The sequence below is a fragment of the Hypomesus transpacificus genome, chromosome 6 (genome assembly GCF_021917145.1).
Source record: "Hypomesus transpacificus isolate Combined female chromosome 6, fHypTra1, whole genome shotgun sequence".
Classification (NCBI taxonomy): Eukaryota; Metazoa; Chordata; class Actinopteri; order Osmeriformes; family Osmeridae; genus Hypomesus; species Hypomesus transpacificus.
Genome location: NC_061065.1, coordinates 15,073,748 through 15,100,684, shown reverse-complemented (window position 1 = coordinate 15,100,684; position 26,937 = coordinate 15,073,748). Strand labels below are relative to the sequence as shown.

The 26,937-nt window shown below is 47.3% G+C and overlaps 2 protein-coding genes across 5 annotated transcripts; one reads left to right on the top strand and one right to left on the bottom strand.

The window, feature by feature from the left end:
* Nucleotides 1-48: 48 nt before the first annotated feature.
* Nucleotides 49-4,932, top strand: mtfr2 (mitochondrial fission regulator 2). 3 transcript variants are annotated; one of them, XM_047021346.1, is made up of 8 exons: nt 49-147; nt 451-666; nt 853-957; nt 1,101-1,225; nt 1,309-1,547; nt 1,717-2,029; nt 2,152-2,326; nt 2,557-4,932. In XM_047021346.1, the coding sequence occupies exons 2-8, from the start codon at nt 595-597 to the stop codon at nt 2,599-2,601; spliced, it is 1,074 nt and encodes a 357-aa protein (XP_046877302.1). In that variant the 5' UTR covers nt 49-147; nt 451-594; the 3' UTR covers nt 2,602-4,932. The 3 variants fall into 3 exon arrangements, with proteins under 3 accessions (XP_046877302.1, XP_046877303.1, XP_046877304.1); XM_047021347.1 differs by having other exon boundaries at nt 49-174; XM_047021348.1 differs by having other exon boundaries at nt 54-76.
* A 379-nt stretch (nt 4,933-5,311) lies between these two features.
* On the bottom strand, nt 5,312-20,102 carry LOC124468555 (cAMP-specific 3',5'-cyclic phosphodiesterase 7B-like). Of its 2 annotated transcripts, none has more exons than XM_047021344.1 (13): nt 19,760-20,102; nt 17,537-17,597; nt 11,654-11,740; nt 11,226-11,404; nt 10,933-10,996; nt 10,684-10,779; nt 10,137-10,237; nt 9,541-9,672; nt 9,202-9,293; nt 8,895-9,039; nt 6,960-7,056; nt 6,688-6,768; nt 5,312-6,446 (listed from the first exon to the last, which is right to left on the bottom strand). In XM_047021344.1, the coding sequence occupies exons 1-13, from the start codon at nt 19,778-19,780 to the stop codon at nt 6,187-6,189; spliced, it is 1,416 nt and encodes a 471-aa protein (XP_046877300.1). In that variant the 5' UTR covers nt 19,781-20,102; the 3' UTR covers nt 5,312-6,186. The 2 variants fall into 2 exon arrangements, with proteins under 2 accessions (XP_046877300.1, XP_046877301.1); XM_047021345.1 differs by having other exon boundaries at nt 11,226-11,401.
* Between the last annotated feature and the right edge of the window lie 6,835 nt (nt 20,103-26,937).

Sequence of the window (26,937 nt, the reverse complement as noted above, 5' to 3'; positions counted from 1 at the left end):
TTGTCATCCTCCTGGGTGTCCAATCATACATTAGTTTGCTGCAGCGGCTTTATTTGACTTCACCTGCCCTTTTCACGTGAGCGTGGACGCCTTTTACAATTTACGTTTTTATTTTGAAATACATGTTCTTTTTTGATTTTGCAAGTGGTGAGGACAATTTGCAATTGCAATCATGTATGATGGTTGATTTAATGCAAGTATTCGTGTACATCGTGCAGGTTAACTGCTGAACCTAGTGATTCCTATTTATTTTGATGATCAGGGCAGCTTTTCAAAAATACTGCAGTGTCGCTAACACTAGCTAGGTTAGCTAACGGGACTAGAGCTAGCACAACTGCCAACCCTGACTTGTTTGCGTTTTCTGTATTGCATTACTAGCCATGTAATCTTTTTGTACGTGCTCGTGTGTTAAAAGATAAATATGCATTTCTGCTCTGAAATTATTTCCAGGTTCAAATTATGAGTCTATTCTGACTTCTCAAGTCGTACCCCATGTGGACGGTTGGTGCAACGTGCAACTGGACTCCTCTCTGAAAGTCAGTGGAAAGCGCACCAGTTTGCCACCGTCAGCCCAAACATTGGAACCCGGCATAAATGTCTCTGCTAGAGGACGTCTTACATTTGCTGCGGTCCGTCCTGGAGTATTTTGGTGTGTCCCCGGACATGGTAAGTCATCTTTAAGTCCGTCAAGTTCATAGGACAGATACGTATTGATGTATTTCCCCAAAACATTCTGTTCACAATATTTTACAGTCATGGAGATGGCATTGTGTGAGGCTGATTTGGGAGGACTGTGTAAGCATACTTGTTACAATTCTATCCTTTTGTTTCTCCACTCTTGTATGAGTTTAGCTGGTTCCAGTATGGGAAAGCCAGTTGTGTGGACAGTACCGCAGCGTTGTGCGCATGATAGGCACCAACCTTCCACTTACACCCTCACCTCGTGTCCACTTCCAGGTACAAACAACTGTTAAATACATTGATTAGTTAGAGCAGGAGTACCATAAAGATACATGTTATATGCAAACGAAATGTATATGTTGTTTACCAATGGGAATAATGAAGAATTCACCCTTTGTAACATGTGTTTTCATTTGCAGATCCCTCTTCATACTTACAGACAGCATGGCTATGTTGATGTCACAATGGACACACCTGCTATCCCCTCATTGGCTGATGTGTTGTGGGTGGCGGAGGATGAGGGGGACAGTTTTGCGAAGATCAGGTAAGGATTCACCCAGCTGCACTTCAGCGTTTTGTCCATGGGTGTTATTTCTGATCTGCTTTGTCTGTGTATCCTACCTCCAGGAATTACGTGCATCCATGTAAGCAAAGTTCTGTGAGTAGGAGAGTTGAGGTGGTGCTGGAACCTCCAGGAGAAAAGGTTGGACATCCGGGGCCAGCGCCCTCACAACCCCACAACAGAGGCCCTATAACGGGGCAAAGGTCAGACCCAGAGGCCCTGAGGAAGATCACCGTCCTGGAAGATGAGTTGCTCAAGCTCCGGGCCCAGATAGCCATGATTGTTTTGGCAGCACCACCCACAGGTAATATTCATCACACCTTGTCTCTCCTGCACCCGGACAAAGAAAATAGGAAGGTCTCCTCATTTAGATGTTGTTATATAACATCATAGCTCTTGTAAGATAAAAACGTTCTAATGTCTTGGCCCTCTCTGTTTTCTGTCTATTTTGTCTTTTGGCCTTTGCCTTCAAGCTCCACCCCCCACACAGAATGTTCCGGATACACCCGAATCCCTGATGTCTCCTCCGATGCTCACCTCCACCCCTCGCTGCGCTCCCCCACCTCCTTCTCCCCCGCCTCCTCCTCCTCCCCCCCAGTCCAACTCCCCTGCGGTCGCCCCGTCCACTCTGGACCTCATCCGGCAGCGCAGGGAGGCGAGCAAGCCCGGCGCCCAGGTGAAGGGCTCCACCCAGGGGCAACCGCCCCCTCAGGACCAAGGGGTCCCGTCGATGCTGGATGTGCTCAAAAACTTGAACCAGGTCAAACTGCGCACCACGGCGGAGAGGTAGGGCATGGAGTCAAGAAATGCCACGCTGTGTCTTCGGTAACTGTAATATGCTCTGAAATGTTAATGCCCTCTTAGGCCTAGCTTGGCCCGACGGGTAAAATCTCATTCCACCCCCCCAGGTCACCGGGGGGAACACCGATGAGGAAGCGACAGAGCAGAGGCTCGGCGCTGCCGAACGATCCCGCGGCGCTGATTGCCGAGGCGCTGAGGAAAAAGTTTGCCTACCGTCGCCACGACGACTCGAATGACAAGGAGAACCGTTCGGCGGAGCTGTCACCGTTTGGCAGCCCAGAGGTGCCCCCTGCGAGTCCTGCTGTTACACACACACACACACGCACACCAATAATTCAGTGGGTCTGTAAATTAAGAGTTACAGTGTAGTTTGGTAGTAAATATTAAATCTCCCTCATGCCATAAATTAACCAGAAGGTGGTGCTATTTCTCTATTATTGGCTTAGCCCTCTAAGCTTATCACAGAGTTGATGAGGCAGAAATGTGAGACAGCCTGTCCTGTTGTGCTTCAGGTTCCCCTGCTTTCCAGGCGTAGCCAAGGACGACTCCACCGGTGACGTGTTACCTCTTGATCACCTCAGGTTAACTGTGACCTCTTAAAATCACCTCAGGTCCAAAAGGTCAACCATTTACCAGCAGCCAATGACATCGCCAGCTGACGTGCCTACATCAACTACTGCAACTGCTGACTCAGTTCTTTTTTTTTTTATTCGATGGTATATTTTATTTTTATTTGACCTTCTTTGCTTTTTTTCCTGTTGTGTTCCCTATGGCATTGTTTTTTGTTGTTGGTTTCTGCCAGAGGTGTTGAATGTACTTCTACCATGCAGTCATTTCAATGTTAATTTAGCTGTATATAAGATTTTCTTTTGTACTGTAAATTGAATGTTGTTTTTTTGTACAGTTTCACCATGCCATGTGTTCGCGTAGCTTGCAAATGATGTCCTGTTATCTGTGCATATTTTATTTAATGAAAATCTTTGGGGAAATCTTTAATAATGATGCAAGGGTGTTAAGCAGCTTTTGACTGCTTAAACCTGCCATAATCTTTCTTAGGTCTTGAATGTAACCCTATCATTGGAATAGTAAACAAGGGGAGGAACTGGGGCAGTGATACTTCAATGCTGGTTTTTCCTCCATGCGACATGTCTTTCGTTTTCCTCCGTTTACACTTTGCTGCTTTGCGTGACATTGCTCCGGCTGTACCCATGCATGTGGAACCCAATGTTGACTCCGACCGTCCAGTCGTTTGTCCAGTAGTTGTCGAGCTGAGTCGAAGACCAGGACTGTATGTATTTACACTGTGCTGTCAATATACATGATATTTTCCACTTACTCCAGCCCTTTTTCCTCGTGAGGATTCATGTGGTGGGGTTTGTCTTGGCAGACTGGGAGGATTCATGTGGTGGGGTTTGTCTGTGTGTGCATTATACACGGAAAGACTGCAGCTGTTTCCCAGCTTAAGTTAGTATCTATCTGACGTCCACTCAGAGATTTCCCAGTCCTCTCTTTCTTAAGGTTTTTCTCAGTGACGGTAGCAGCTGGTAAAACGTATTTCCGAATGCCAGGACTCAAAAGGAAACCCTATATACCACTGTAAGTGCTTACTGAATCACCCGGTGTTGGTTGATTTGTATTTTCGATTAAGTTAGTGCTTGGACAAAATTAACTGGGTAAGTTGACCGGTTGGTCCTAAAAGAAGATGACTGCTGCTGTCTTAGGCGGATTGATGATTTGACACAAGCTGGGACCCAAAACAATTTTATTAAAATAAAAAGAACAGTAGATTTATTGATCACAGTGCTTGCTGATGGCTGGAGAAGCAGGCCCAGGTGATCAAGAGTTGCCGTGACGACAAGGTAGCATTACAACGGGCTGTACATAAATTTGTTGGGCCAAAAACACAGGAACTATTTCAAAGCTGCCAGACTGACATTAACGTGTCATTCTGTCAATTGGATGGAAATAGCCACTTAGTTGTTAAACACCAAGTGACTGTGACAGCAGAGGTGTATGCAGGTAAGTGTTTAGGTAGTTTGATCCTACACAGGTGGTTCTGAGATTGGCCTTTATTGGTCCATTACAGTATTGCGCTACATAACTGGCTGCTTCATATAAAGTCAACAGTTTACATGAATAGAACTGCAGGCTGCTTAAATAGCAGCCTTCAGGCCGATGTAGAGAAGTGGGTGTCAGGTAAACAATAAGATATGACGTTTATAGAAAGTGCTAGAAAATTGCACAAGTTTGATCATACAAGATTTGGTCAAATCATTTTATAGACTATATGATGTAGAATTAAATGAATGTCAAAAAAAAGTTAATTACATTTACATTGTTAACCTTATAAAAAGCTGATGCATTTCATTGTGAGCATTAGAAGTTTATGAAACTTTACATTTGTGAATTGCATTCTCAGTGGAATGATACAGTTAAAATACCCTTCTATGGCCTATTTCAATGTGCGCGCGCGTGTCTGAAGGTGCTCTTCGAGCCATAGAACCTGTCTTAAGCCTCGTTGATAACATCATACAAAGTAATTCATCTAAACACTACCAGGAATACGTGTAATTGTTAAAACATCTATACATTTTGAACACTAAAGCCACACAAACAGATATACATAAAGAACATGAGGGCACATGTCCAGCCATATAAAGACTGTCACCCTCCTTAAGGTATGGAACCCAAGATGCAACTCAGCGACACTAAAGACGTCACATGGCATTGAGGAATATACTGTTCTCCAGGGAACCAAGAAGCAACGTTTATGGAATGTGAGTCGCTGACCTTGAGGTCAAAGTTCATACATGAACGTCAAAAGGTTTACAGTGCATATATTAAGAAAAGACGTGAGAAGCAAACGCCATTAAACGCATTAGTAAAAACAAAGACAATCTGAAAACAGCAGGATTATAAAGATGCTGTTAATAAGAAGCACACTGTTAAATTGTCAAAGATAAACATTAAGGCTTTGTAAGCTTTAAAAGTTGAGGTTGCGTGTAAGTTCAGTTTACTAAGTAAGTGAAAGTTTGTAGAAATGTAACATCTATAGAGAGAGAATCTCACACAGAGCCTGTGTTAGAAATGTAGCTCTGAGGTTTTGGCATATGACCTAGTGCAGTGGTTCTCAACCCTGGTCCTCAAGTACCCCCTTGTCCTGCATGATTTGGAGGTTTCCCTGCTCCAACACACCTGATTCAAATGAATGGGTCGTTATCTAGTTATGCAGAAGCCTGCTAACGAGCCATTCATTTGAATCAGGTGTGTTGGAACAGGGAAATATCTAAAACATGCAGGACAGGGGGTAATTGAGGACCAGGGTTGAGAACCACTGGTCTAGTGGATTAATATACAACAGTGTTCAGGGGTGCTGTGACTTCAGCCCTCACCAACAGAAACCCCCGTATGGCTCCACAAAGTCCTCCCTTCCACTTGGCCTTTTAAGGTATTACACATACATACATATTGGTTTCATGTCTTAATTATGAGCCGGATTAAAAATGCACTTTCGTGAAAATCTGTGTAAGTTCAACTGTACAAAAAAAATGAAGTGAAAATAGTTTTCAGTGTAAGAGCAATTAGAAAGCATGTAGTAAATACTCTCATATAACTGTTATTTATATATCTACTTTCATATAGTTAGTGTCTTCAGCGCCAGTGCGGTCCACCTGACTTGTTGGTTGGACTTTCCTTCTGACCTCATCAGTCGATGCTCTTGACAGTCCATCTTCACAGTACGGCATCGTGGGAAGACCAGCGTTGACTTCAAGACGTGCCAACTTTTCCTCATCCAAAGCACAAAAACTCCTAATTCAACTAGATCACCCTTGATCCGCCCTTTCCAATCCAACAGAGAAAAATGTGGCAATTCAGCCGTACTCTCGAAAGCCCATCTATCTGTAGTTCTCTCTGTCTTACTCGTTGGTACTTCCACTCGGCCGCAGTACCGCAACTGTCCACCCCGAGAGGGGTGGGGGGGGGGGGGTAAGAGGGGAGGGGGGCGCTATAGCGACACGTCCACTTCTCCCATCGCCGAAGCCTGCATGAAGGGTGGGAGAGGGACGAGGCAGGAACAAAGGGGGTGGAATACGTACTCCTCTATTGGGACAGCAGAGGAAGCAGAGAGGCCGGGTCCTTTATTACGGGATATCCTCCTCTGCTCCCCCTCCTCCCCCTCCTCTCTGCACCCCGGGTTCCTCCTCTGGGAGGGGCAGGGGGGGGGAGTGGGCGTGGCTCCCCCCCGTGGCGAGGGGGCAGTCGGGCGGCACGCTGAGGCGCAGTCCGCCCCAGCGGGCTTTGTTCTTGTGCAGGTGTCCCATCATGCTCTGGGTGAGGAGGCTGGGCTCTGTGAAGCGCTGCCACTCCTCAAACAGGGGCTCCACGATGTAGGAGATGAAGCCTGGGGCACGGGGGGCAGACATTAGAGAGAGATGGAGAGATAGAGATGGAGAGAGAGATTAGGAGAGAGAGATGGAGAGAGAGATGGAGAGAGATGCAAAGAGAGATATAGAGATAGATTAGGAGAGAGAGATGGAGAAAGAGAGATGGACAGAGATGCAAAGAGAGATGGACAGAGATAGATTAGGAGAGCGAGAGGAAGAGAGAGAGAGAGAGACAGAATGTGTGGGTGTATGGCTCACCTATCTGTATGGCAGGGACAGAGTCGGACTGCTGGTTACATAAAGGGCTTATCTCCAGGTCAAACTTCCTCTCCAAGTCACCTGTCAAGTCAAATGTCAACGGCAATAAAAAAGAAAACTGGTCTATCTCTCCTGTGTGTGTGTGTGTGCGCGTTCAACCCCCTTGGTACGTGACCAATCATAGGCTCCAACAGGAAATGCTTTCTTCCTGTTTGTCTGACTCTTTCCTGTGGCCCCTGGTGGCATCGGAGCCCCAGTCCAGACACACTCACCCTGTCGGTAGAACTCCTCGCACACCCGCTCGCTCCACTGCCGACTCAGCTCCCACACCCGGCATGGGTTGCAGATGTCGGCACACTTCAGAGCAATCTGGAGGAGAGAGGGGCGTCCGGGGCCGGAGAGGGGAAGGAAGGGGACAGGAGAGAGGGGCGCCCGGGGGCCGGCGAGGGGAAGGACGGAGACGGGAGAGAGACGAGGTAGATGGAGAGGTATCACAGTTAGAGCACGGCATATCCCAGAAAAAAAACAGGAGTTTCTTGCAACGTTTGTTTAACGGCCCCGTGAAGCGCTGATTAAACCTGAGTAAATCAGTCATCCTGGAATGCCGTGTTTACACGTGAGGAACTCGCAGTGCCTGCCAAGTGACAGCAGAAACAACCCTGGTTTCTTCGGTGTTGAGAGAATTAGAACTGGATGTTCCATCGTCAAGCCGTGCAGTGGGACAGGCCCATTGGTATGTCAGTTTATAAACGCTGGCCAAAGACACCCCACCTTTCATGCTCAAACCCCTGGCCAAACACACCCCACCTTTCATCCCCAAACTCTGGACGCATCTGGCTCGGGGAGGAGCTGGCATTGGCAGGAAATATTTACAGTATCCAAAACCGTGGGGTGATTCAATTTCATTCGGTGGAATAGTGGTTACCGTGGAAACATGATGGGTTTGATTAGGTTATGACATTTGGATTCCATTTGCTCGGAGGGGAGGTTTTGTCTAGTGCTGCTTCACAGACTCTACTGTAAGTGGAAGTGTGTTGAAGAAGTCAGAGGTGGATCTGTAGGCAAATGCTGCCTTAAGGCACTGCCACTGATTTGATGACATCGACTACAGCCTTGGTAAAAGAGTGTAAGATGTGTGATATCCGGTAGACAGCTGTTGGGAAAAAAAGAAGACATTGTACTGGGAAGTACTCCTATAAAATAGGGGAAAGGGCACGTGTGTTTTTTTCTTCATGGAACATTCATAGGACAGTAAGCATTTAAGCTGTAATATTTCCTGTTCAGAATGACGTACGATAATCGTTTTTACACTGGCCCTTAAAAGTGCCTCTAGGGTTAGGCAGTGAAAATGTCCGACACATTCTGCTCAAGTTGTGTTGGACATTCTCGGCTTGGTTGTCATGGGAACCCACAATGTTTATTATTGCTGTGAGATGCAAGGTGCGATTTGAAACCCCTGCTCTGGGGCAAGTGTTCTGTTCATCAAACAGGAAGTCTGTTACGGTATAAATACACCAACGTTATCATAGGCACTACTTTGGACCAACGTCATAGCCATTCCTCGCCTCAGTTAAGCCCAACTGTAGCACCGCTTAAAATAGAAAATGTGCCATGAACTGATCCATCTTTAAATCTGCCCGCTTGATGTTGAACCACAAAGAAGCTGCTAGCAACTACAGAGAATGATGTGACGGGAAAACATTCTATCATTGTTGTCAGGGACTCTTTCTAGATTGGGTTTCAGAGGAACGAACGCTTCTTGATAATGCATTCCGTACAAAGACAGTTTGGAGACATGGAGTATCGGGGGTCTCCTGGTTGAGAGACAGGACAGGGGATCGTGCAGCAGAGACTGGGACAGAAGTCCTGTCAGGACAACCTGGAACGGCAGAAGGAGAGCTGAGGGGAGGAGGGAGGGAGGACGAGCCGGCCACAGGAATGATAACACCACAGAGGTGACGGGAGGACGGGGAGAGAGGAGGAACGACTGAGACGGAGAGAGAGACACGAGAAGAGAGACAGCCCCGGAGAGACACGAGAAGAGAGACAGCCCCGGAGAGACACGACAAGAGAGACAAGACGGAGAGAAATGGGAGGAGAGAGGGCGAAAAAAAGCTGAGACACCAAAACAACGGATCAGAGGGAGTCCGATGATCAGGAAGTCCTGAAAGAGAAAAGGATAAGCGCGTGTGTGTGTATTAGCCTACCTGCAGCATGAAGTGCCTGTGCTCTGCATGTTCCAGGTTGAGGTCCTGGCTGTCCAGATGTTCTCGGAACGTCGAGAGGAACTCGTTTTGACGACTGATGTCCGTGGCTAGGATGAGCGAGCCCAGCTGCTGCTCCATGTCCTGCCTGCGGGGGGCGGGAGAGAGCACACCTCACTACACCGTAGAGGCTGCCCAGCGCTGTGGTGATAATACAGTACTGGACACAGGACGGGGGGTGTCGTTTCTAGCCGTGCGACGATTGCCCAGCTTGGTGTTTGGATCTGTGTGGCTGTGTTTGGTGTCTTACGTGACATCGGCAGGTAAATGGGACATCAGGCCAGACTCTCTGAGCATTCCCACTGTGGAGCGCCAGTGATGACTCTCCAGCACCGACGTGTTCTACACACACACACACACACACACACACACACACAGTCAGCACCAGCTCACGATGCCTGTGCGTCACACCCTCAACAAGATGAGGTCAAGGGTAGAACCCAACGAGCTGACTTTAGACAACATGGAAGCTGACCACCTCGGCTGTGCTCGCACACCCAACCGCTCATTCCTTCTCGTTCACTCCGGGACCTGCTCACTGACACACGCGCACGCACACACACAGACAGACGGGCGGAGTGTGTGTGACCTGGTAGAGGCTGGCAAGGTGGTGTCGGGTCTTGATGAGGAAGGGCTGGTTGACCCCCGGGTGATCCACGTCGTGGGCGGCGGCTGCCATCAGGCCGAGGAACACGTCCAGCGGGCTCAGCTGCTCCGCCAGCTACGACAGGGGTCAGGGGTCAGGGCGTATGCAGAGCATCGTGAACCAACCGTCTGGCTTGGAATGCACCGTCAGACACTCAGTCTTCAGGTGACATGAGAGCTACGGACGTTTGGACATCAATGCATCTGCTTTGGGTGGAAACAGCCAGGTCCGCCCGCCGGCGGCGTGGGAGGGAGTAACCACGGCGATGATTAGCCGGCCATGTGAGTCAATGTCCTCGTGGTTACCATGGCACCGGTGTTTGTTGATGTTATGTGGAGATTTCCGGCCGAATAAATCTCTCTTGTCTGCAGTGTTACATAACGAGCTGTTCATTTGGCCGGGGTCAGAGGGACAACAGAGGGTTTGGACACCCAGGCTTTGTGTGCGTGTGCGTGTGTGTGTGTTATCACATTACTGCTGGCGTACAGAGTCACTGATTCTTTCCTTTCAAAACAATGCCAATGTCATCGCTTGATTACCTTGGGCTCCTTTAAGTAGCAGTACATGGCTTGTGTCACATCAGCTGCATGGACAGCATTGTGGTAGGGATTATGGGAGTGGTAGTCCTCCTGCACCATACCTGCCAAGTCAAGACACATTCAGAAACAAATGCAGACCATCCCTTTTATCAAGGTCTATTTTTCGGAGAAGCATTTCTGCTTGTAATGGATACAGATAGAGTGAAGAGAAACCCGGGTACCTGCGATTGTCCAACACAGACTTGTACATTTCCATTCAGTCATTTAGCAGATGCTCTTATCCAGAGCGACTTCCACTAAGTACAGGGACATTCTCCCCGAGGCAAGTAGGGTGAAGTGCCTTGCCCAAGGACACAACGTCATTTTGCACGGCCGGGAATCAAACCTACAACCTTCTGATTGATAGCCCGACTCCCTAACCGCTCGGCCATCTGATTTGTCCCACAGACGTGGCTCCGTAAGTAATAAACAACACAACTTTCCTGACCAGTCACAGGGGGAGTGTGGATCACTGGGTCTCTCCCTGCTGCTGTGTCAGCCTACTTACCCAGAAACCTGTGCAGTTTGACCATGTCCAGCTGGAAGTGGTGGATGAGACCATACATGTTGAACAGGTGGCACATCAGAGTCACCAGACTGTTGCCTGCACACACGCACACACACACACACGCTTTAAAACACTTACCAAACACAGCTAGCACACACTACCCGAATTGGAACACACCGACAACACTTAGGCAAAGTCGTAGTAATACAACATGAAGCAGCTTGGGGAGGTGTTCGGTAGTGCCCTCACCGTTAGTGAGGCGATCAAACAGGAAGATGTCAAAGTTCCACGTTCCGACCTTAGACAGCATGTGCTGCGGGACACAAACACGGTCAGCTCAGCCTGTGTGTGACAAGGGGCTATGGAAAAGATCCCTGTGTATATGTAGGAGTACTGCTGTGAGAGCTGGAGTGTGTGTGTGTGTAACCCCTTAGTGTGCCAAACGTGCCTTTGTGTGTGGGTGTACAGAAATGGAACTCCGGTCTGTATTTGTGCAGCTCCTCTGTGTCTGTGTGTGTGTGTGTGTGTGCGTGCGTACGTACCGCGGCCTGCCCCAGGTAGTCGTCGTCCAGCAGGTGCAGGGAGTCGTGGGGCGCCAGGCCGCGGAGCAGCCGCGAGGCGTGACAGTACCTCTGGAAGCTCAGCAGACGCCTCACCTTCCTCCTGGTGCCTGACTCCACCTCCTCCTGGCCCGCTGGCCCGCCCGGGCCTGCTGCTGCTGCTGACACACACACATGGACAAGGGCTACGTTGATGCGCACACGCACAGAAGACAAGACACAAATGTTGTCCACACACGTAACACCACCCACACTGAGGGTTATTAAACCAGTGTACATACACACACTCTCTCTTGCACAGACAGGCATTACATACACACACACACACACACATTTCCCTTCTCTCTCCCCCAGGTGTTGCTAGGTGTAGGGAGGGTTCTGCTGAGAACCAGGTGAGCGCAGAGACGTACTGTTGAGGAGGCGGAGGTCGATCAGGGGGTAGGAGCCTCTTCTCTCAGCCAGTAAGAGCCCTGCATGACCCCTCAGTCTGCCGTCCGCTGGAGATGCACAAGGAGAGAGACAGGAGAGAGAGACAGGGAAGGAGAGATGCAGAGAGAGAGAGAGATGCAGAGAGAGAGAGAGAGAGAGAGAGAGAGAGAAAGGGAGAGAGAGAGAAAGAGAGAGAGACAGGGAGGGAGAGAGAGAGAGAGAGAGAGAGAGAGAGAGAGAGAGAGAGGGGGGGGGGGGGATGACCTTTACTCTTGTCATCATAGTTACTGCAGTTTCTTTTTTTGGGGGGGGGGGGGGGGGGGGGTCAGGTATTTTTCATTACAATAAATCTTCTTGAAATGAGTTTGAGGGAGGGGGACAGAGACTGGAGAGAGGGTGGCCGGAGACCGGAGTAGGTCAGAGAGATCTCCCGTGTGATAGAGAGGAGTGAGTGACAGGACAGCAATATGAAGGAGCGGGACCAAAACGAGCAAACCCCCCGCAACATGGTCATCCCACCATGTTCAGAGGCTTCCCAGCAGCGCAGGACGGATCAACAAGAGGGCCATTCTCGAGTAGAGAGCTGCAGTCAACACATTTGCTGTCATGGGATGACGTTTGTTCACGTCTGGGGAGAATATACCCCTGGATGTACAGACAAGGTACACACACACACTCCTACTCCCTCTCTGACCCCAGACCTTGTTGTAACCGTGTCTCTCAGAAAGATACACCAAGACACAACATGGTGTGATTATTACCATTTAGGTCTGCACTTGAGGACACGGCTAGAGCAAAACATATAGCGACAACATGCAATATCACAAACGTCAAAGGAAAGTGTACTCACTTTTCCCTTGTCACAAGCAACCACACAAATGCGTGCGCACACAAAGACACACAGAGACACGCGAAACACATACACCTCAGCAAACACAGTGATCTGAATAATTCACTGCGATTAGATAAAGCTCTGAGGCACCACAGCACAAATGAAGCGCTTAGGTCCTTACGGTTGCCAGTTCCTATCTCATCCCTTCTCGTGTGCCTCTCCATCAGAGTAGCTGAAGCTGAACACTGCCCATCAGGGGGGATCACATCACTGGGGGTAACCCTCAGGGGTTGCCAGGTCTGCGAAACGGTAGGGATGGCCCGGCATCTTCGCGTTGCCAGATTTGGCGGATAATTAGTTTTGTGTCCTTGCGGTTTTGGCAAGCTGTGTGTGTTTGTGTGAACATCCCACATGTGATGCCATCACAAACCACGCACACACACACTAACACAAACACCCATTTCTCTTCCGACCCTGGCTCACTCCCAAATGACTACTTTTCCTTCTCTTACTCCCTCTTCATCTTTGGCTCCCTCCACATTCACACCCCCCCCACCCTCCCCTCCTCTCTCTTACTCTCTCTCTTCCTTTCTTTCTCTCTCTCTCTCTCCCTCTCTCCATCTCTTTTTCCGCCCCCTCCATCTCTTTCACTCTGCTCCCTGCCTCCTCGTCTGTGTCTGGTAAATAGGTCATTCTGTGCGCTGTGCAGAACTGGGTCATTTGGGATGAAACAAACGTGAATCAGTCATAAAGGCTCAGGGTGTTTAACATCCACTGCAGCGCGTACACACACACACATCTGGTTTATGCCAACAAACATATGGCACTAACACACATACATACACACACACGCCTACACAAGCACACACAGATAGAAAACCCGATAATACTTGATGCGGATGGTTTAAAAATGCTGTATGAATTGTAAAATAGGTGTCATGTAAACAACCATTAGGCACTCACACACACACACACACACACACACAGACACATGTGTGTTACAGCCAGTACCTAACTTCACTTTCAGGTGACAAGTGACTTGAGATGTGGCTGGGACAGTCCCATATCCTCCGAGTCAGCAGCCAGTCAACTCTGTCATCACAGTCAACGACAACCAGTCAACTCTGTCATCAGATTCCAGTCAGTGAGCATAGTAACACTAGTGGAGGGAGTCATTAGCACAGCTGCAGCCCAGCAGATGGTAAGAACACTTCATGTGTTGGATGCCCAGGCTTACATAGCAAATCCTTGATTTTACTGCCTGCTCTGGCCTAACCTGCCTTGAACCCACGCACACAGACCAACAAACGCACAAAACACACAAACAAAAACACACTCCCACACTGAGCAAAGGGTTACAAACGCAACAAAGGCATTCGACTTCGACTGACCCCATTTACATTTACATTTACATTTAGTCATTTAGCAGACGCTCTTATCCAGAGCGACTTACAGTAAGTACAGGGACATTCCCCCCGAGGCAAGTAGGGTAAAGTGCCTTGCCCAAGGACACAACATCATGTGGCGCGGCATCGATCCGGCAACCTTCTGATTACTAGCCCAACCCCCTCACCGCTCAGCCATCTGACTCCCTACCTCCTGACCCAAACAAAACTACAATTGACCCCCTGACCATGTCTTCCTCTAGGTGACCAGGGGGGTATTCCAGAAAGCAGGTTATGTGACATACCCAGGTAAGTTAACTCCCCAGCTGACACCCAGCGTTGTAGCAACATTGCCAGTTGGTTGCTGCAACATTGTGAATCAGCTGGTGGGTGAACTCACCCGGTTATGTTGCATAACCTGCTTTCTGGAATACCCCCCTTGCTCTATAACACCACGCAAAACAAAGACGCACACACAGAATGACTTCTAATCCTCACAAATATTAACAAGAGATCCCGCTAGCACGCACACGTTACACACGTTACACGCGTTGTTTTCGAAAAACACTCGGTGGCAACTTTTCACACACAGAGCAGGGGAGTATGGGGGGGGGGGGGTGGGGGGGGTGTCAAACTGACCTGTCGGGTGCTCTACCTTCTCCTCCTCTGCCTCCGGCCCCCCTCCTCCCTCTCTCCTGGTCGTCCCCTGCTCGCTGTCAGCCCCCCGGGGCCCCCCTGCGCCCCCCCGACAGGCCCTCCAGGCAGCCCGGAGCTGGCGGACGAGGACCGGGAGCTCCATGGCGAGGGAGTGAACCCCGCACGAGATCCGCGGGCCCCCCAGGGGCCAAACAGGGGAGGGGGGCGGCACCTCCTCTACCCCCACCCCCAAGGGGCCACTGTCGCTGCGACCCAGCTCTGAACTCCACAGCCCCTCTAGCACAGGCATTCCGAGAGAGGAAGAGGGGGGGGGGGGGTTGAGGCGTGGAGAGGGTGGATGGGTTTGAGAAAGGGTGTCGGATGTGGGGATGACAGAGAGAGGAAAAGGTGGAGAGAGAGAGAGAGAGAGAGAGAGAGAGAGAGAGAGAGAGAGAGAGAGAGAGAGAGAGAGAGAGAGAGAGAGAGAGAGAGAGAAAGAGATGCGGAGGGAGAGACGGAGACGGAAAGAGATGGTCTTACACAACGCTCGAGACAAAGACCTGCAGAGAGCGAAAGAGAGCGAGAGAGAGAGAGACGAGCGAACGGACGTAGAAAGGTGAAGAGAAAAAGAGGACAGCACTCATGGAGGACAGTGGCTTGGATAAACGAAGAGAGGGATTGGAGGATGAGGCGAGGAACGCGGACAGTCAGGAAGAGAGACCGCGATGAGGAAGAGCCGGAGGAGAGAGTCTGGTGCGTGTCTGGCTCCCTCCTGGTCTACGAGTGATGCTCTTCTCCCGACCGCCTCCTGGCGCATTCTCTCTCTCTCTCTCCCTCTCTACCTCTCTCTCTCTCTTCCCCCCTTGTGTCCTCCACTGCTCTACTGATGGTGTTGGGATTTGAAAGCCCCTCCTCCGTTTGCTCAGCTCTCCCTGCGCTGGACGAGCTCACAGACGCGAGACAGACGCAGAGTAGAGCGAGGTAGAGAGATAGCGAGAGAGAGAGGGAGGGAGAGAGGGAGGTAGAGAGAGAGAGAGAGGGGGGGGGGGGGAATGAGCAGTGTTTGAAAGAGTGTTCATGGGTTCACGGTCACATTATCGGTCTCACGGTCAGCGGCCACAGGGTTGAATGAGTTTGAGAGCCCCCTTCTACATACACACACAGACACAGACACACACACATACACACACCAGTTGACTGAGTCAGAAGTAAAAACAAAGACGGAGATTTGCACACACGCTTGATTTAATTTGAGGTCACACCGCACAAATGGACACACAGATGTTACCCCTCAAGTTGTCAAACAAACACACACACATACCACATCCGCACACACAAAAAAAACACAGTTGTTACAATAGGTGACAAAGGTTCAAAAAGATAGGTTTTGTCCCCTATAAACATGTTGTGTAAACTAACGAGGCCCTCTGAGATTTGTTTAGCAACACAGCTCAGAGCCAGTGGAATGTACATTTTTGGAGTGGCCCGCTACTTTCCAACCAATTATGTTCCGGCAATCCTGCTCCAGCCAATCGCCTTCAGAGAGGCGGGCCTTCCTCTTTGGCTTATCTTGTGGAATCACTGTCAAACTTGAACTGGAGGTAAGGGCCGAAGTCTAGACAAGCATGGGTGGTTACTTTCGGTGGTTACCTTCCGCAGCTTTAAGCGCAGGGACTGCGTTACAAATCTGTCTCGAGGAAAGCATCTAGGACGTCCTCACATGTCACGTGTGTGTGTGTGTGTGTGTGTCTCGTCCGCTCTGTTCAACACATCAGCCTGAGGACCTGGAAACACCTCCCTCAGTCCTCATCCGCCAATCACTCTCACATGACCCCTATAGGAGAACGCTCATGGGGACCGGACCCGGCCCTACACACACACGCACGTGCACTGTTACACAAGGCATAAGCCTTGAATTAAATGCTGACACAAGCTCACAGAGAAAAAAGCAGTGCGCACGGACAACCGCCCTTGTCCAACGCAATCTGACTGACCTCCTGTTCCACTTATGGACAACTAGCGCTAATTGGCAATAGCTGTAACCAAGGAACGCGCAGGCCATTTCGGTGGACCCACCAACCGAGCTGACGCTAGTCCCCGGCAGCCGCTAGCTGCCGCTAGCTGCTAGTCGCAGCGGAGAAGAAACAGAGAGTCACAGAGGGGAAGATAGGACTGGACAATACCGTACAAGGTCCCTATGAAACAATGGTTGTATAGTTACAGTTACAGAGAACAGACCAACGTAGGGAAATGAAAACAGTATATATGACTCATATAAAGAGTCATATTCGTCAAGAAGAAAAGTTGTATCAGAGAATACGGGCAGAGGTGGAAATGTGTGTGTGCCTTTTCAATGGATGTGTCCCATGTAGTGTGTGCGTGTGCGCGTGTGTGTGCGTGCGTGTTAGGACAAGGACAGCCCGAGCTTCATACTGTAAACTCAGGAGATGGTCGTCAGACTGGCTTCCAGATGAGCTTGCACAAACCCACAGTCGCTGCCAGCGCTCCAAATCAAACAGACAGCCCACAGGATGCCACTGCCCTGTGACACTCCACATCAGACATATCTGTGACCCGGGCTGCTGGTCCCTCTACACTCAGCCAGAGCCCTCGACTGAACAAACACACTGCTGTGTGACGGTGTGTGTGTGTGTGTGTGTTCGTGTGTGTGTGGCCTTATTAAGGCGACATGAACCCCTCGGGCTGACATCGGATTCATTTGGCCGACCATTTGACCCAGAGCGACGTGCAAACGATGCATGTAGAAAACACAGGAGGGAATAGTTTATGCTGTGGCGTTATTCTTAGAATGTATTTAATCTTTTACTTTATGACAGATGGTTATAGAAGCAGGCACTGTACTTTCTCGTTCCATGTTTAACCACAAACAGTCTCCTGAGATGAGTGACCATTTCAATATGTTTGATGGAGGAAAGGGGTACGAAAGTATGGTCCATTGCTTATGTTTACAGTAAAGTGAGCAGAGTGTTTCGAGGTAAAAGGAAGCTTACCCAGCATGCAAACTTGGATGTCATTCTGCTCTGCCCTTTCAAATGCGACCGGTGCACACCTCTGTCAGGAGAGAGAGAGACAGACAGTTCATTCGTGGAAAACAAATGTGAAACACTCAACACCACCTTTGCTGAAGAATGTGGAATGTGCAGTTGACAAACTCAAAATTCTTTAAAAAAAAAAACACACAAATCTATATAACTTACAAGTAAGTAGCACCTCCCACACTGGTTAGGGTTCAATATTTACACATACAAAGTATAGGCACACATATGCGCAGGCATCCGGTTCATTCCGGGATATAATCACACAAGATAGTCGGCAAAGGCCATACAACCCGCCCAATAATTATGAAATGATTAGTCTTGTATCCATGGTTGCTAAGCCTACTGCGACCTGCCTCAGGGCAGTAGAACACGGCATGTTTGGCAGAACAGAAATCTGAACAACTGGAGGACGTCTCCGTCTGATTGGCTGCTTGGAGGACAGGAAGACAGGAAATGGCAGGTGGGAAACACCACAGTGCACAGGCGGCTGCTGTCTGCTCTTGGGGCAGGTTGTGTCACGAGGCTCTTTGCTGTCCCCAGCTTTGTCACGGTCTCTGTATTTGTCTGGCCATGGCCGTGGTGCCAAAGTGTATCCACACAAAACTGCTGTTGTTGTTTTCTGGGTTAATTGTTGTGCCCCCTGTTGTTTGTTTTGGAAGACGGTTGTTTGCTACCTCTTCCGGATGAGCCTCGTGGCATGTATTCTACTAAAATAAATGTGTTCATTTGAATATGGATCCTTTCGGTCCAATATTATCTGTTTATTTCCTGTATACTGTTTCCTTTCTACTGTTTGTTGTACAGTATTTGCCTGAATAAATGAAGGTTTTAATCAAATCTAATAATGCTGTGCTTTTACTTGGTCTTTGTGTCTATTTCTTTCATACGCACACAAACACACACACACACACAAACGCACTCTCACACGCATGCATTTTCTTAAGCTTTGTTTCATTTTTGGTTGCTGTCCAATGGTTTCCTCAGGGAGCTTGTTGCCATTTCAACTAGTCTTCTATGTATGCAATGTCTGTCACACTTTCTCATTTTATATCAGTGAGTGAGTGAGTGAGTGTTAAGAGGAGGAAGAGAACTGGTGTTTACAACCACATTTCAGGGATAGAATTCCTTCTCAATTCACTCAAACCAAAATGTAAACAACGTGCTGCAAATGTAATGGAAAAACACATACACTGGGTCACACAAATTCAAACAAAAATGTTAAGAGTAATTTTCTGAAAGCAATGACCTCAGATAAAAACAAAAAAGTTAAGTCATATAAATAATTATTGACTTCAAAGTTGAAGCTAACTGACATCAATTAGCCTAATGAGTGTTATTATGGAAAAAGTTGTGGTTGCTAGTGTGAGAAGCAGAGACTAGGCTGCAGGCTAACAGGTGGGCCTATTCACTAGATAAGTGTACCAATTTTACATGCCTGTACTTCTATATCTCTTATTTTTCTTCTTTCTTATATTTTTCTTCACAGCCCAGTTTATTGAAGTATTTTCTGCTTCAGTGTATTTTCTGACAGTGTAAGCTAACACGTAGACCCTTTGCACATTCTCGCAATTAGTCCAACACAAGACCATTTGGTGTACACAAAACAAGTTGGTGTACGCCAGCTATATCAAAATTACTAGGCAGGTACAAACTTACTCTTACTAAATGATCATTGACTAATATTACGGTAGACGGTAAGTTACAAGTCACCTACAACTATTTGTCTCATAGCCTGCTTTTAAAACTGTAATCTGCTGGTCGTTTAGTGCGGGGTGCAAGGCGCGGAAACAGACTTATCAGCTGTCATGATGTTTCATAAAGGCGAGGGTGTTCTATTGAAGCTGCGTGGCTGTAGGCTGTCAAAACAGATGTGACTGATAGCCTGCTGTGTTTGTCAACAGATTTGATGAAAAGGTGACCCACTATACTCTCGTGATTATAAGATAGAACCATCGCGCAGGGGATTCGATACGTCGACATTACGGGTCGAAGGGCCCACATGCATCCCAAGACGAGTCAGGTAGCCCAAACCCCGACTTGAAAGCCTACACACAGGCTCCCACCTCTGCGCTATTCTGATTTTTTGACGACACGTTTTCCAGATTAGAAGAACAGTGGACGTTTTGACATGAAATGTGCATTCAAAATATATAATAAACATAGTTGTTGACATACCTCAACCATTAAACAAGACATTGAACCATCGCGGCAGCTCAGGGATAAGTGAATGCGGTGGAATCTCGCGCGTGTCAATCGCTCTCATGTAGGCACGCGGCACAGAATCAAGCGTCTTCAAGACGCAAGGGAATGTTCACAAGCGGCAACCGTGCGAGAAAATGTCCTTATATCTTTACAAGAAACACAAACTCCAGCATTCTCAGTGTAGGTCCAGCTGTCGTCTGAGTCCCTTTGGCTGGAAGTTGTCAAACCAGGCAAGTGGTGAAGTTGGACGTTTCTCCTTGTGTTGTCCGTTTGCCGTATTGACTTGGCTGCCTTGCGCTGCAGTGAGAAAGCGCTGGTAGGGGTTGGTCGGACTGAAGCAGAGGCGGGACTTTAAAGTGTGGCCCAATGAGCGTACAGCCGCAAGCTGACCAGTGCGAAGATTTCTTTTGGTGGGGAAAAGAAACTCAAATATTCTGAGCTATGGTCGAAAAGGGGGTAAGACACCCACTAGAGCCAATGAAAAGTAGGCTGTGAACCGAAGCAGTGTTTTTACAGTGAATTTAGTCTTTACGTTTTCTAGTTAATTGTATACCATATCATATTACAACCCGTTATATTTTGTATACTCTCTCAATTAAAATAGGCTTCTGAAAAACGTAGTTTCGTTTAGGCTTTTTTTCACCACAATTTTCAGTTCAGTCAGACGATTCAGGTTATTGTAGATATTGTCAACAGCAAGACTAACAGAGACACCCCAGTTGGAAGCAGAGGGGAAATGATGGCAGTCAAAACCAAAAACAATCCAGAAGTGCAACTGGAGTCTATAACGAGCTGAACCTGGCCTAACCAGGATGTTTACTGCAGGGGATGGAGAGAGGAAGCCAGTGGTGACAGCAGACACAGAATGGGAGACTGTCACGTGTGAAAATGTTGTCTGGCTCCGTTCATTATAAGGCAGCCCCCTGTCTTCTTAGCTGTGTGTGTGTGTGTGTGTGTGTGTGCGTGTGCGTGTGCGTGTGCGTGTGCGTGTGTGTGTGTTACAGAGATAACGAGGCAGAACGTTAGGAAGGTGTTTTGAACTGATCTCTGTTGATGACCAGTGTTTCTCTCAACAATTGAATCCTTATGAGAGGCCGTCACGAGCTTCATATATATACTGTATGTTTGTGGCATGTGTGTGAGAGAGAGCTAAGAGGGTAGAGAGAGACTGAAAGACTGCAAAGAGGAGAGAAAGGGAGAGAGAGAGAGTGTGAAACGGATAGAGAGGGCAAGCACGTTCTCCCAGAGGTGAGAATGACGTCTGTGTGTGGGCAGATTTCCAAGAGTATGTGTGTGTGAGAGTTAGAGAGCGAGAGAGAACTCTTTCTATCTGCAATAGCCCTTGTTAAAGATTTTCAAGGTAGTTATACAGTTACAATTAATGATGAAGTAACACAGGGAAATAAACTTTGATGGTCCTGAAAACCCCTTTAGTGTTTGTCTTCACGTCACATTGGTTATGTGTGAGTTTGTGGTTCTGTTAACCTTTTTGGCTCCGAATTGTAATGTGTTTGCAGCATAATCCCCGATTAGGGGAACAGATAGGTAGAAGTCCTGTCAGATTTACCTACTTGTCCCAAGCAGCTCACAATAGGATGAACCCAATACTTCTACTCTAACTATGTGTGTGTGTGTGTGTGTGTGACAAAGAAAGAGTGTGTTTCCTGTGTGTAGGAGATAGACACACATACCCGGCACCTACCTGCTGAACCACTTCACCAGTGAAAACAAAATCACGTCTATAAAAGAAACACAAACATATATTTAACATAAGGAAAGGTACCAAATCATCCTGATGCACCACTTGATGTCATCCGTGTAACTTTATTAACCAAACAGTGCAAAGACAATGATGCACCATCACACATATGCCCTCATAAATGGGCCCAGATTAGGTCCATCAGGTAAAGTGCCCTTGCTTCTTTTCAATAATCAAACATAAGATGAGGGGTTAGGATCCTCTCTGTGCTGAGTCCCATATTAAACAGACTAGGTTAGATAACAGTAATCTGGAGAGTAGAGATTATCACCAAGTAGGAGACTAGGATTGAGCCTTGATGATATCCTGCAGAATTACACAACACCAAGGCCTGGCCTACTATTCACTAATGAGATGACCTTGGGTGCACAGTTACTTTATCTACTATCACTATGTTGTTGGGTATTTGTTGGGGCATTTGATTCCGGACACTTATGATCAACTGTGCGCATTCGACAGCAGAAGGATACGCAATGACACATACTGTACACTTTGCTGTACACATACAGAGCAAATTAAAGTGCTTATGCACGCAAATACACACATACAGAGACACTCTCACCCAACGCACACACACGCTCACGCACACACATGCGCACGCGCCCACACGCGCACGCACCCACACACAATGCAGCAGGAAAAGATGACTTCCTATCTGATTTAAGTAGGGAAAACGGGAAGAGGGCCACTGAGTCAGATATGTTGTTTACTGACCAATGGGCACCAGCAACAGAGATAGTCCAAAAAGAGGACCCGAAGATGTGAAGAAGAACTATCTCTTTTGCCTTGCATACAATCTCTTGCACATTGTATTTACATTTGCACTCAATTCATTTCGGATTCACTACTTTTATTCAAAGTGACACGCAAATAATGCCTCTAGAAGTACAGTGTTTTGGTGGTCCGAGACAAGGGACCTTCAACTGGCTTATAATGAACCTGACAGGGGAAATGACATATAAACCAGCAAATAAAGTGTTATTGTGAACTGATAAGGAGTGATCTTTGGGAGGCTTGATTCAACAGTTGTCAGTTGGAAGTACAGCATCATCTAGTGGGCAGAATGAGAATCACAGTAGAAGGCGCCACTCCACCACATGATGTTATACTGGACATTAGGCACCAAGTTAAGGAGATAAACCTGACGGGGGCAACTTCTTAACCCCCCACAGTCTCCTGTAGGACATGGAGAAGGGACGTAGTCTGTATGGTTGACTTGTGTGTTCTGGGGGTATTAGTGGCGGATCTGAGGGGTGGCAAGGGGTGGCAGCTGCCACCCCAATAAAAAATACTGCTACCCCCAATTTCTTTTCTTATTTTTTTCTTTTTTTTCTGCATTTAGCAGACTTTTTATGCAAAGTGACTTCCAAGAGAGAGCTTTACAAAAGTGCATAGGTCTGTGATCATAACAACGAGATAGCCCCAAACGTTGCGGGTAGCCAAAACATGAAGCATACATTGTGAAAAAACAGTCCCAAAAGGAAGAACCATGAGAGCATGTAGTGAAACAAGTTACAATTAAACAACATGAACCTCAATCTTCCCATGGAAAAATATTATTTGTACATTACAGAACATTTCAATAAATAAAATGTATGTTACTGTTTAATTTAAACTACAATGTTCTAGCCCAATCATTTACCATAGGGAGTACTGTACCCCCCTACTTTGGGTTTGATTCGCCTCCAGGAGGCCACCCAACAGCTTCCTTCTGCCACCCCATTGCCACCCCGAATGAAAATCTCTACATCCGCCCCTGGGGGGATATTGATTTCTTCTCTCGGTAAAAGGTTCAGACCTCTTGTTAGTTGTTGTACACTGAACAGTCTGTAGGTGTCAGGAGTTCCCAAGGATTGGGAGTTCTGTGCCCTGACGCTCTGTTGAGGACACTGCACGTGTGTGCATGTGCTTGCCTGTGTGTGTGTGTGTGTCTGTTTTGGAATAAACCATGTATTTACACACACACACACGAGTGCACACAGTTAATATTAGTCTGTTTAGTTAACATGCTGTTTACCAGTTGGCAAAGGCCTACGATATTGTTTGAAGTGCATACATGCATAAAGAAAATCATTGCATTCCTTGGAGGTGGACTAGTTACCTGGTAGGCGAGGGAACGTTTTTTATTTGATTTTATCCTTTGTTTGTAGTCTAAATATTGGGCCAGAACTGTTTTGAAAGAACATGTTGGATTTAAGATAAATTAATGCTGTGGTGGTATACATCACAAACAGTGGCGTTTGTGAAGTTGTCACCCTGGATAAGTCATGATGTTGAATCATCAAACTACGCCTAGCCCTGATGACAGAAACAGAGAGAGAGAGAGAGAAAACGGAGGGGGGAGGAGGGAGACGCAGCGAAGAGGGAGAATGAAGAGAGCCTGGGAGGGGGAGAGATAGTGATACAAATGGAGAATGGAGGCAGAACGAAGAGCTGGGCAGAAAGGGAGAGGTGGAAGATGGAGGGATGGATTAGGGAGATAAGAGAAGAGAGTGAAGGGGAGGTCAGGAGGTCCTGCATGTACACCCTGTGCTCCCGGAGTTCATTTGCATATCTCTATGTGTGGATTTGCATTGCAAATGAGGCTCACATCAATTCAAACAGGGGTGGGATCCCCCCTTATCGTATGATTGGCTGCCTGCTTGATCACATGGTTGTTTTTCGTCTCATTCTCACATTGTGGGACCGTGAACTTGTTGAGTTGTTGAGCTATTGTAGGACACTTCCTACTTTTCAAAAAATGGAAAATAAATTCAAAACTTTCAAATGATTGAAACTAAGAAGTTCGTATTTGTTTCTAGATTATCTTGTCATTTTTCTTGGTTTCTCTTCTTTTTTCCTTCATTCCCTGACCTAACAGAAAAGACGTGAGGAGAAGGCACTTGCTGAAACAAACAAGAGTTGCCGAAGATGATGGTGTAAGGGAAAGAAAGACGTGGACATGTCAAAGAGAACTTCTCATCCTGTGGATTACTGCTGCTAGCCTCCATTAAAGGCTCTCACTGACACATGATCCTGCAGGTTCCAGATGGGATATGGTACACTACAACAGTTGTTTGTCCATCTGGACTGGAAAATCCTAGACTTTCAACACAAAAAACAAGCATTCAGAAAGATCCCCCTTCACACACACACACACACAAACACACCCACACACACACACACACATGTTTTGTTACAGTTAGATATGGAGGAGCACTAAGGAGGCCATCCCCAGGCTCATTTGGAGAACACGTTGGGTTGAGTCTAAAACACACACTCGATGCAAACATAAGGACATAGTCCTGTAAATTACACGTACACTCACACATACAAGAGAACGTGCAGACATGGCGACAGTCTCTGTCGCCATTGATATTGATCATTCACTCTGGGCATTAGCTCTGGGGGAGAGGGCTATACATACACAGCCCCGAATCTGTTCATCAAAGTGTGACAGCTCACACACACAAGCATGCATGCGCACACACACACACACACACGCACACACACACACACACACACACACACACAGAGAAAGCAGCGTGTCGGATTTTGTCTAGTGTGCAGCACTGTAAATATTGACACAGTAAACAGAGCCCCCCCTTCACCTTAGCTGCAGTTAATTACTCCAACATCTCCTAAGATGTTCTCTCACATCCCCAACAAAGAGCAGTTTGGAGATCTGTCATTGAGTCGTTTGATCGTCAAACCTATCCTTATTTCAGTTAGAAATCTCCCTCAGGCTGGAACAATGCAAGTTCATGCATTATGGTACTTCTTCAAGTACAAAATAAGATTGGGCACTGAGGTCAGTTCAAAATGATCTATTATAACATCATAGGTTTGCTGAGTTGGCTGACGCAAACTGAAACGTGAAACCTGCGGTTCTCTTATTGTCCCCGATGCGTCCGGCACTGAAATGGTTAATCATATCTGGACTCTCTCTCTGAGTCACTTTCTTTCACCCTTCCCTCTATCTCTGTCTGCTCCCGTTAAGAGTCTATGCCTGTTCTCTCTCTCTGCGTTCATCTTTACCTTTTCTCTCTTTGCATTCATCTTTACCTTTTCTCTTTTTATGTTCATCCTTATCTTTTCCCTGCTTCTGAATTTTTGTCTTTGTCTTTATCGCAGTCTCACATATTTGTTCATATGTTGTATGATGTTGTATGTCACGCATCTTTTCTCGTGGTACATCTTCTGCTTTTAATGAAATGTTCTTGTCTTTGACGCTCTCTCTGTCTCTCTCTGTCTCTCTCTCTCTGTCTGTCTCTCTCTCTCTCTGTCTCTCTGCCTCTCTCTCTCTCTGTCTCTCTCTCTCTCTCTCTCTCTCTCTCTCTCTCTGTCTCTCTCTCTCTGTCTGTCTCTCTCTGTCTCTCTCTGTCTCTCTGCCTCTCTCTCTCTCTGTCTCTCTGTCTCTCTCTCTCTCTCTCTCTCTCTCTCTCTCTCTCTCTGTCTCTCTGTATCTCTCTCTGTATCTCTCTGTGTATCTTTCGTGTCTTTTTCTTTCTGAGTACTCTCTGTTTTAGGGAAAATTAAGAATTGGAACAGGTGAGTCACGGTTATCAGCAGAATCTCTGTGAAAGCAGTTCAGCACTGACACACAGACACGCTCACACACTGACACACACACAGACGCGCTTGAATGCACACACACAAAAATACACATGGATTTAAACCCAACTAACCTTTTTTTTATAATTGAAAAAGGCTACTGTAAACACTTAAATAACCATATTTTTTGTTAGTAAGTCTGGCTAAAACAAGATGCTCTGGAACTGTAAAATGAATGTCACTATAATGATAGTAATAACAAACACTTTGGTATTATTCTGTGCAATACACATATACACTCATAGATCAAAACCCTTTTTGGAAAGTTAACCCTTCACAGCCTGCTTCTGTCTGAGCTATGGGTGGTTTCCAGCTTGCAAGTAGCACAACGTTCTCACATGAGTAAGACTCCGGGAAAGTCAAGGGTTAATTTGTTTTGCAGCATGGAGATTTCTGACTGTCAATACACGCCTACGTAGACACGCACTGTATATATGCACCACCAGATATGGAGGGATGGAGGTTGAGACGCGCTACAGACGAGAGATGACTGGAAGCACAGACAAAACAAGAAATGTACCCAAACGAATCCTTTTTCATTTCGATCTACGGTACTTCACGTTCTGGTCTCATTCTGTTCACTGACTGTGCGGCCGCATCTGTCCCCTCCTCCAGCTCCTTTCTGCTTCTTCTCTCTCTGGGACAACGTCAAATGAGGCCCGGATAAGAGACCATGACAGGTTTTTGCGTCTTCGTGTGTGTGTGTGTCTGTGAGTGTGTGAGTGTGTCTGTGTGTGCTCTTATCAGCGTTGACTTTTACAAGCCCCCATAAAGCATGAAGCAGTATTTCTGACCCAAT

Coding starts and splice junctions, on each gene's coding strand:
- LOC124468555 (XM_047021344.1), bottom strand. CDS start 19,780: ATGTCTTGTTTAATGGTTGAG. Junction 17,598..19,759: donor TGTCTTGTTTAATGGTTGAG/GTATGTCAACAA, acceptor CTCTCCTGACAG/AGGTGTGCACCGGTCGCATT. Junction 6,447..6,687: donor TGTCCCTGCCATACAGATAG/GTGAGCCATACA, acceptor CCCGTGCCCCAG/GCTTCATCTCCTACATCGTG.
- mtfr2 (XM_047021346.1), top strand. CDS start 595: ATGTCTCTGCTAGAGGACGTCTTACATTTGCTGCGGTCCGTCCTGGAG. Junction 1,548..1,716: donor TTTGGCAGCACCACCCACAG/GTAATATTCATC, acceptor TTTGCCTTCAAG/CTCCACCCCCCACACAGAAT. Junction 2,327..2,556: donor CACCGTTTGGCAGCCCAGAG/GTGCCCCCTGCG, acceptor GTTGTGCTTCAG/GTTCCCCTGCTTTCCAGGCG.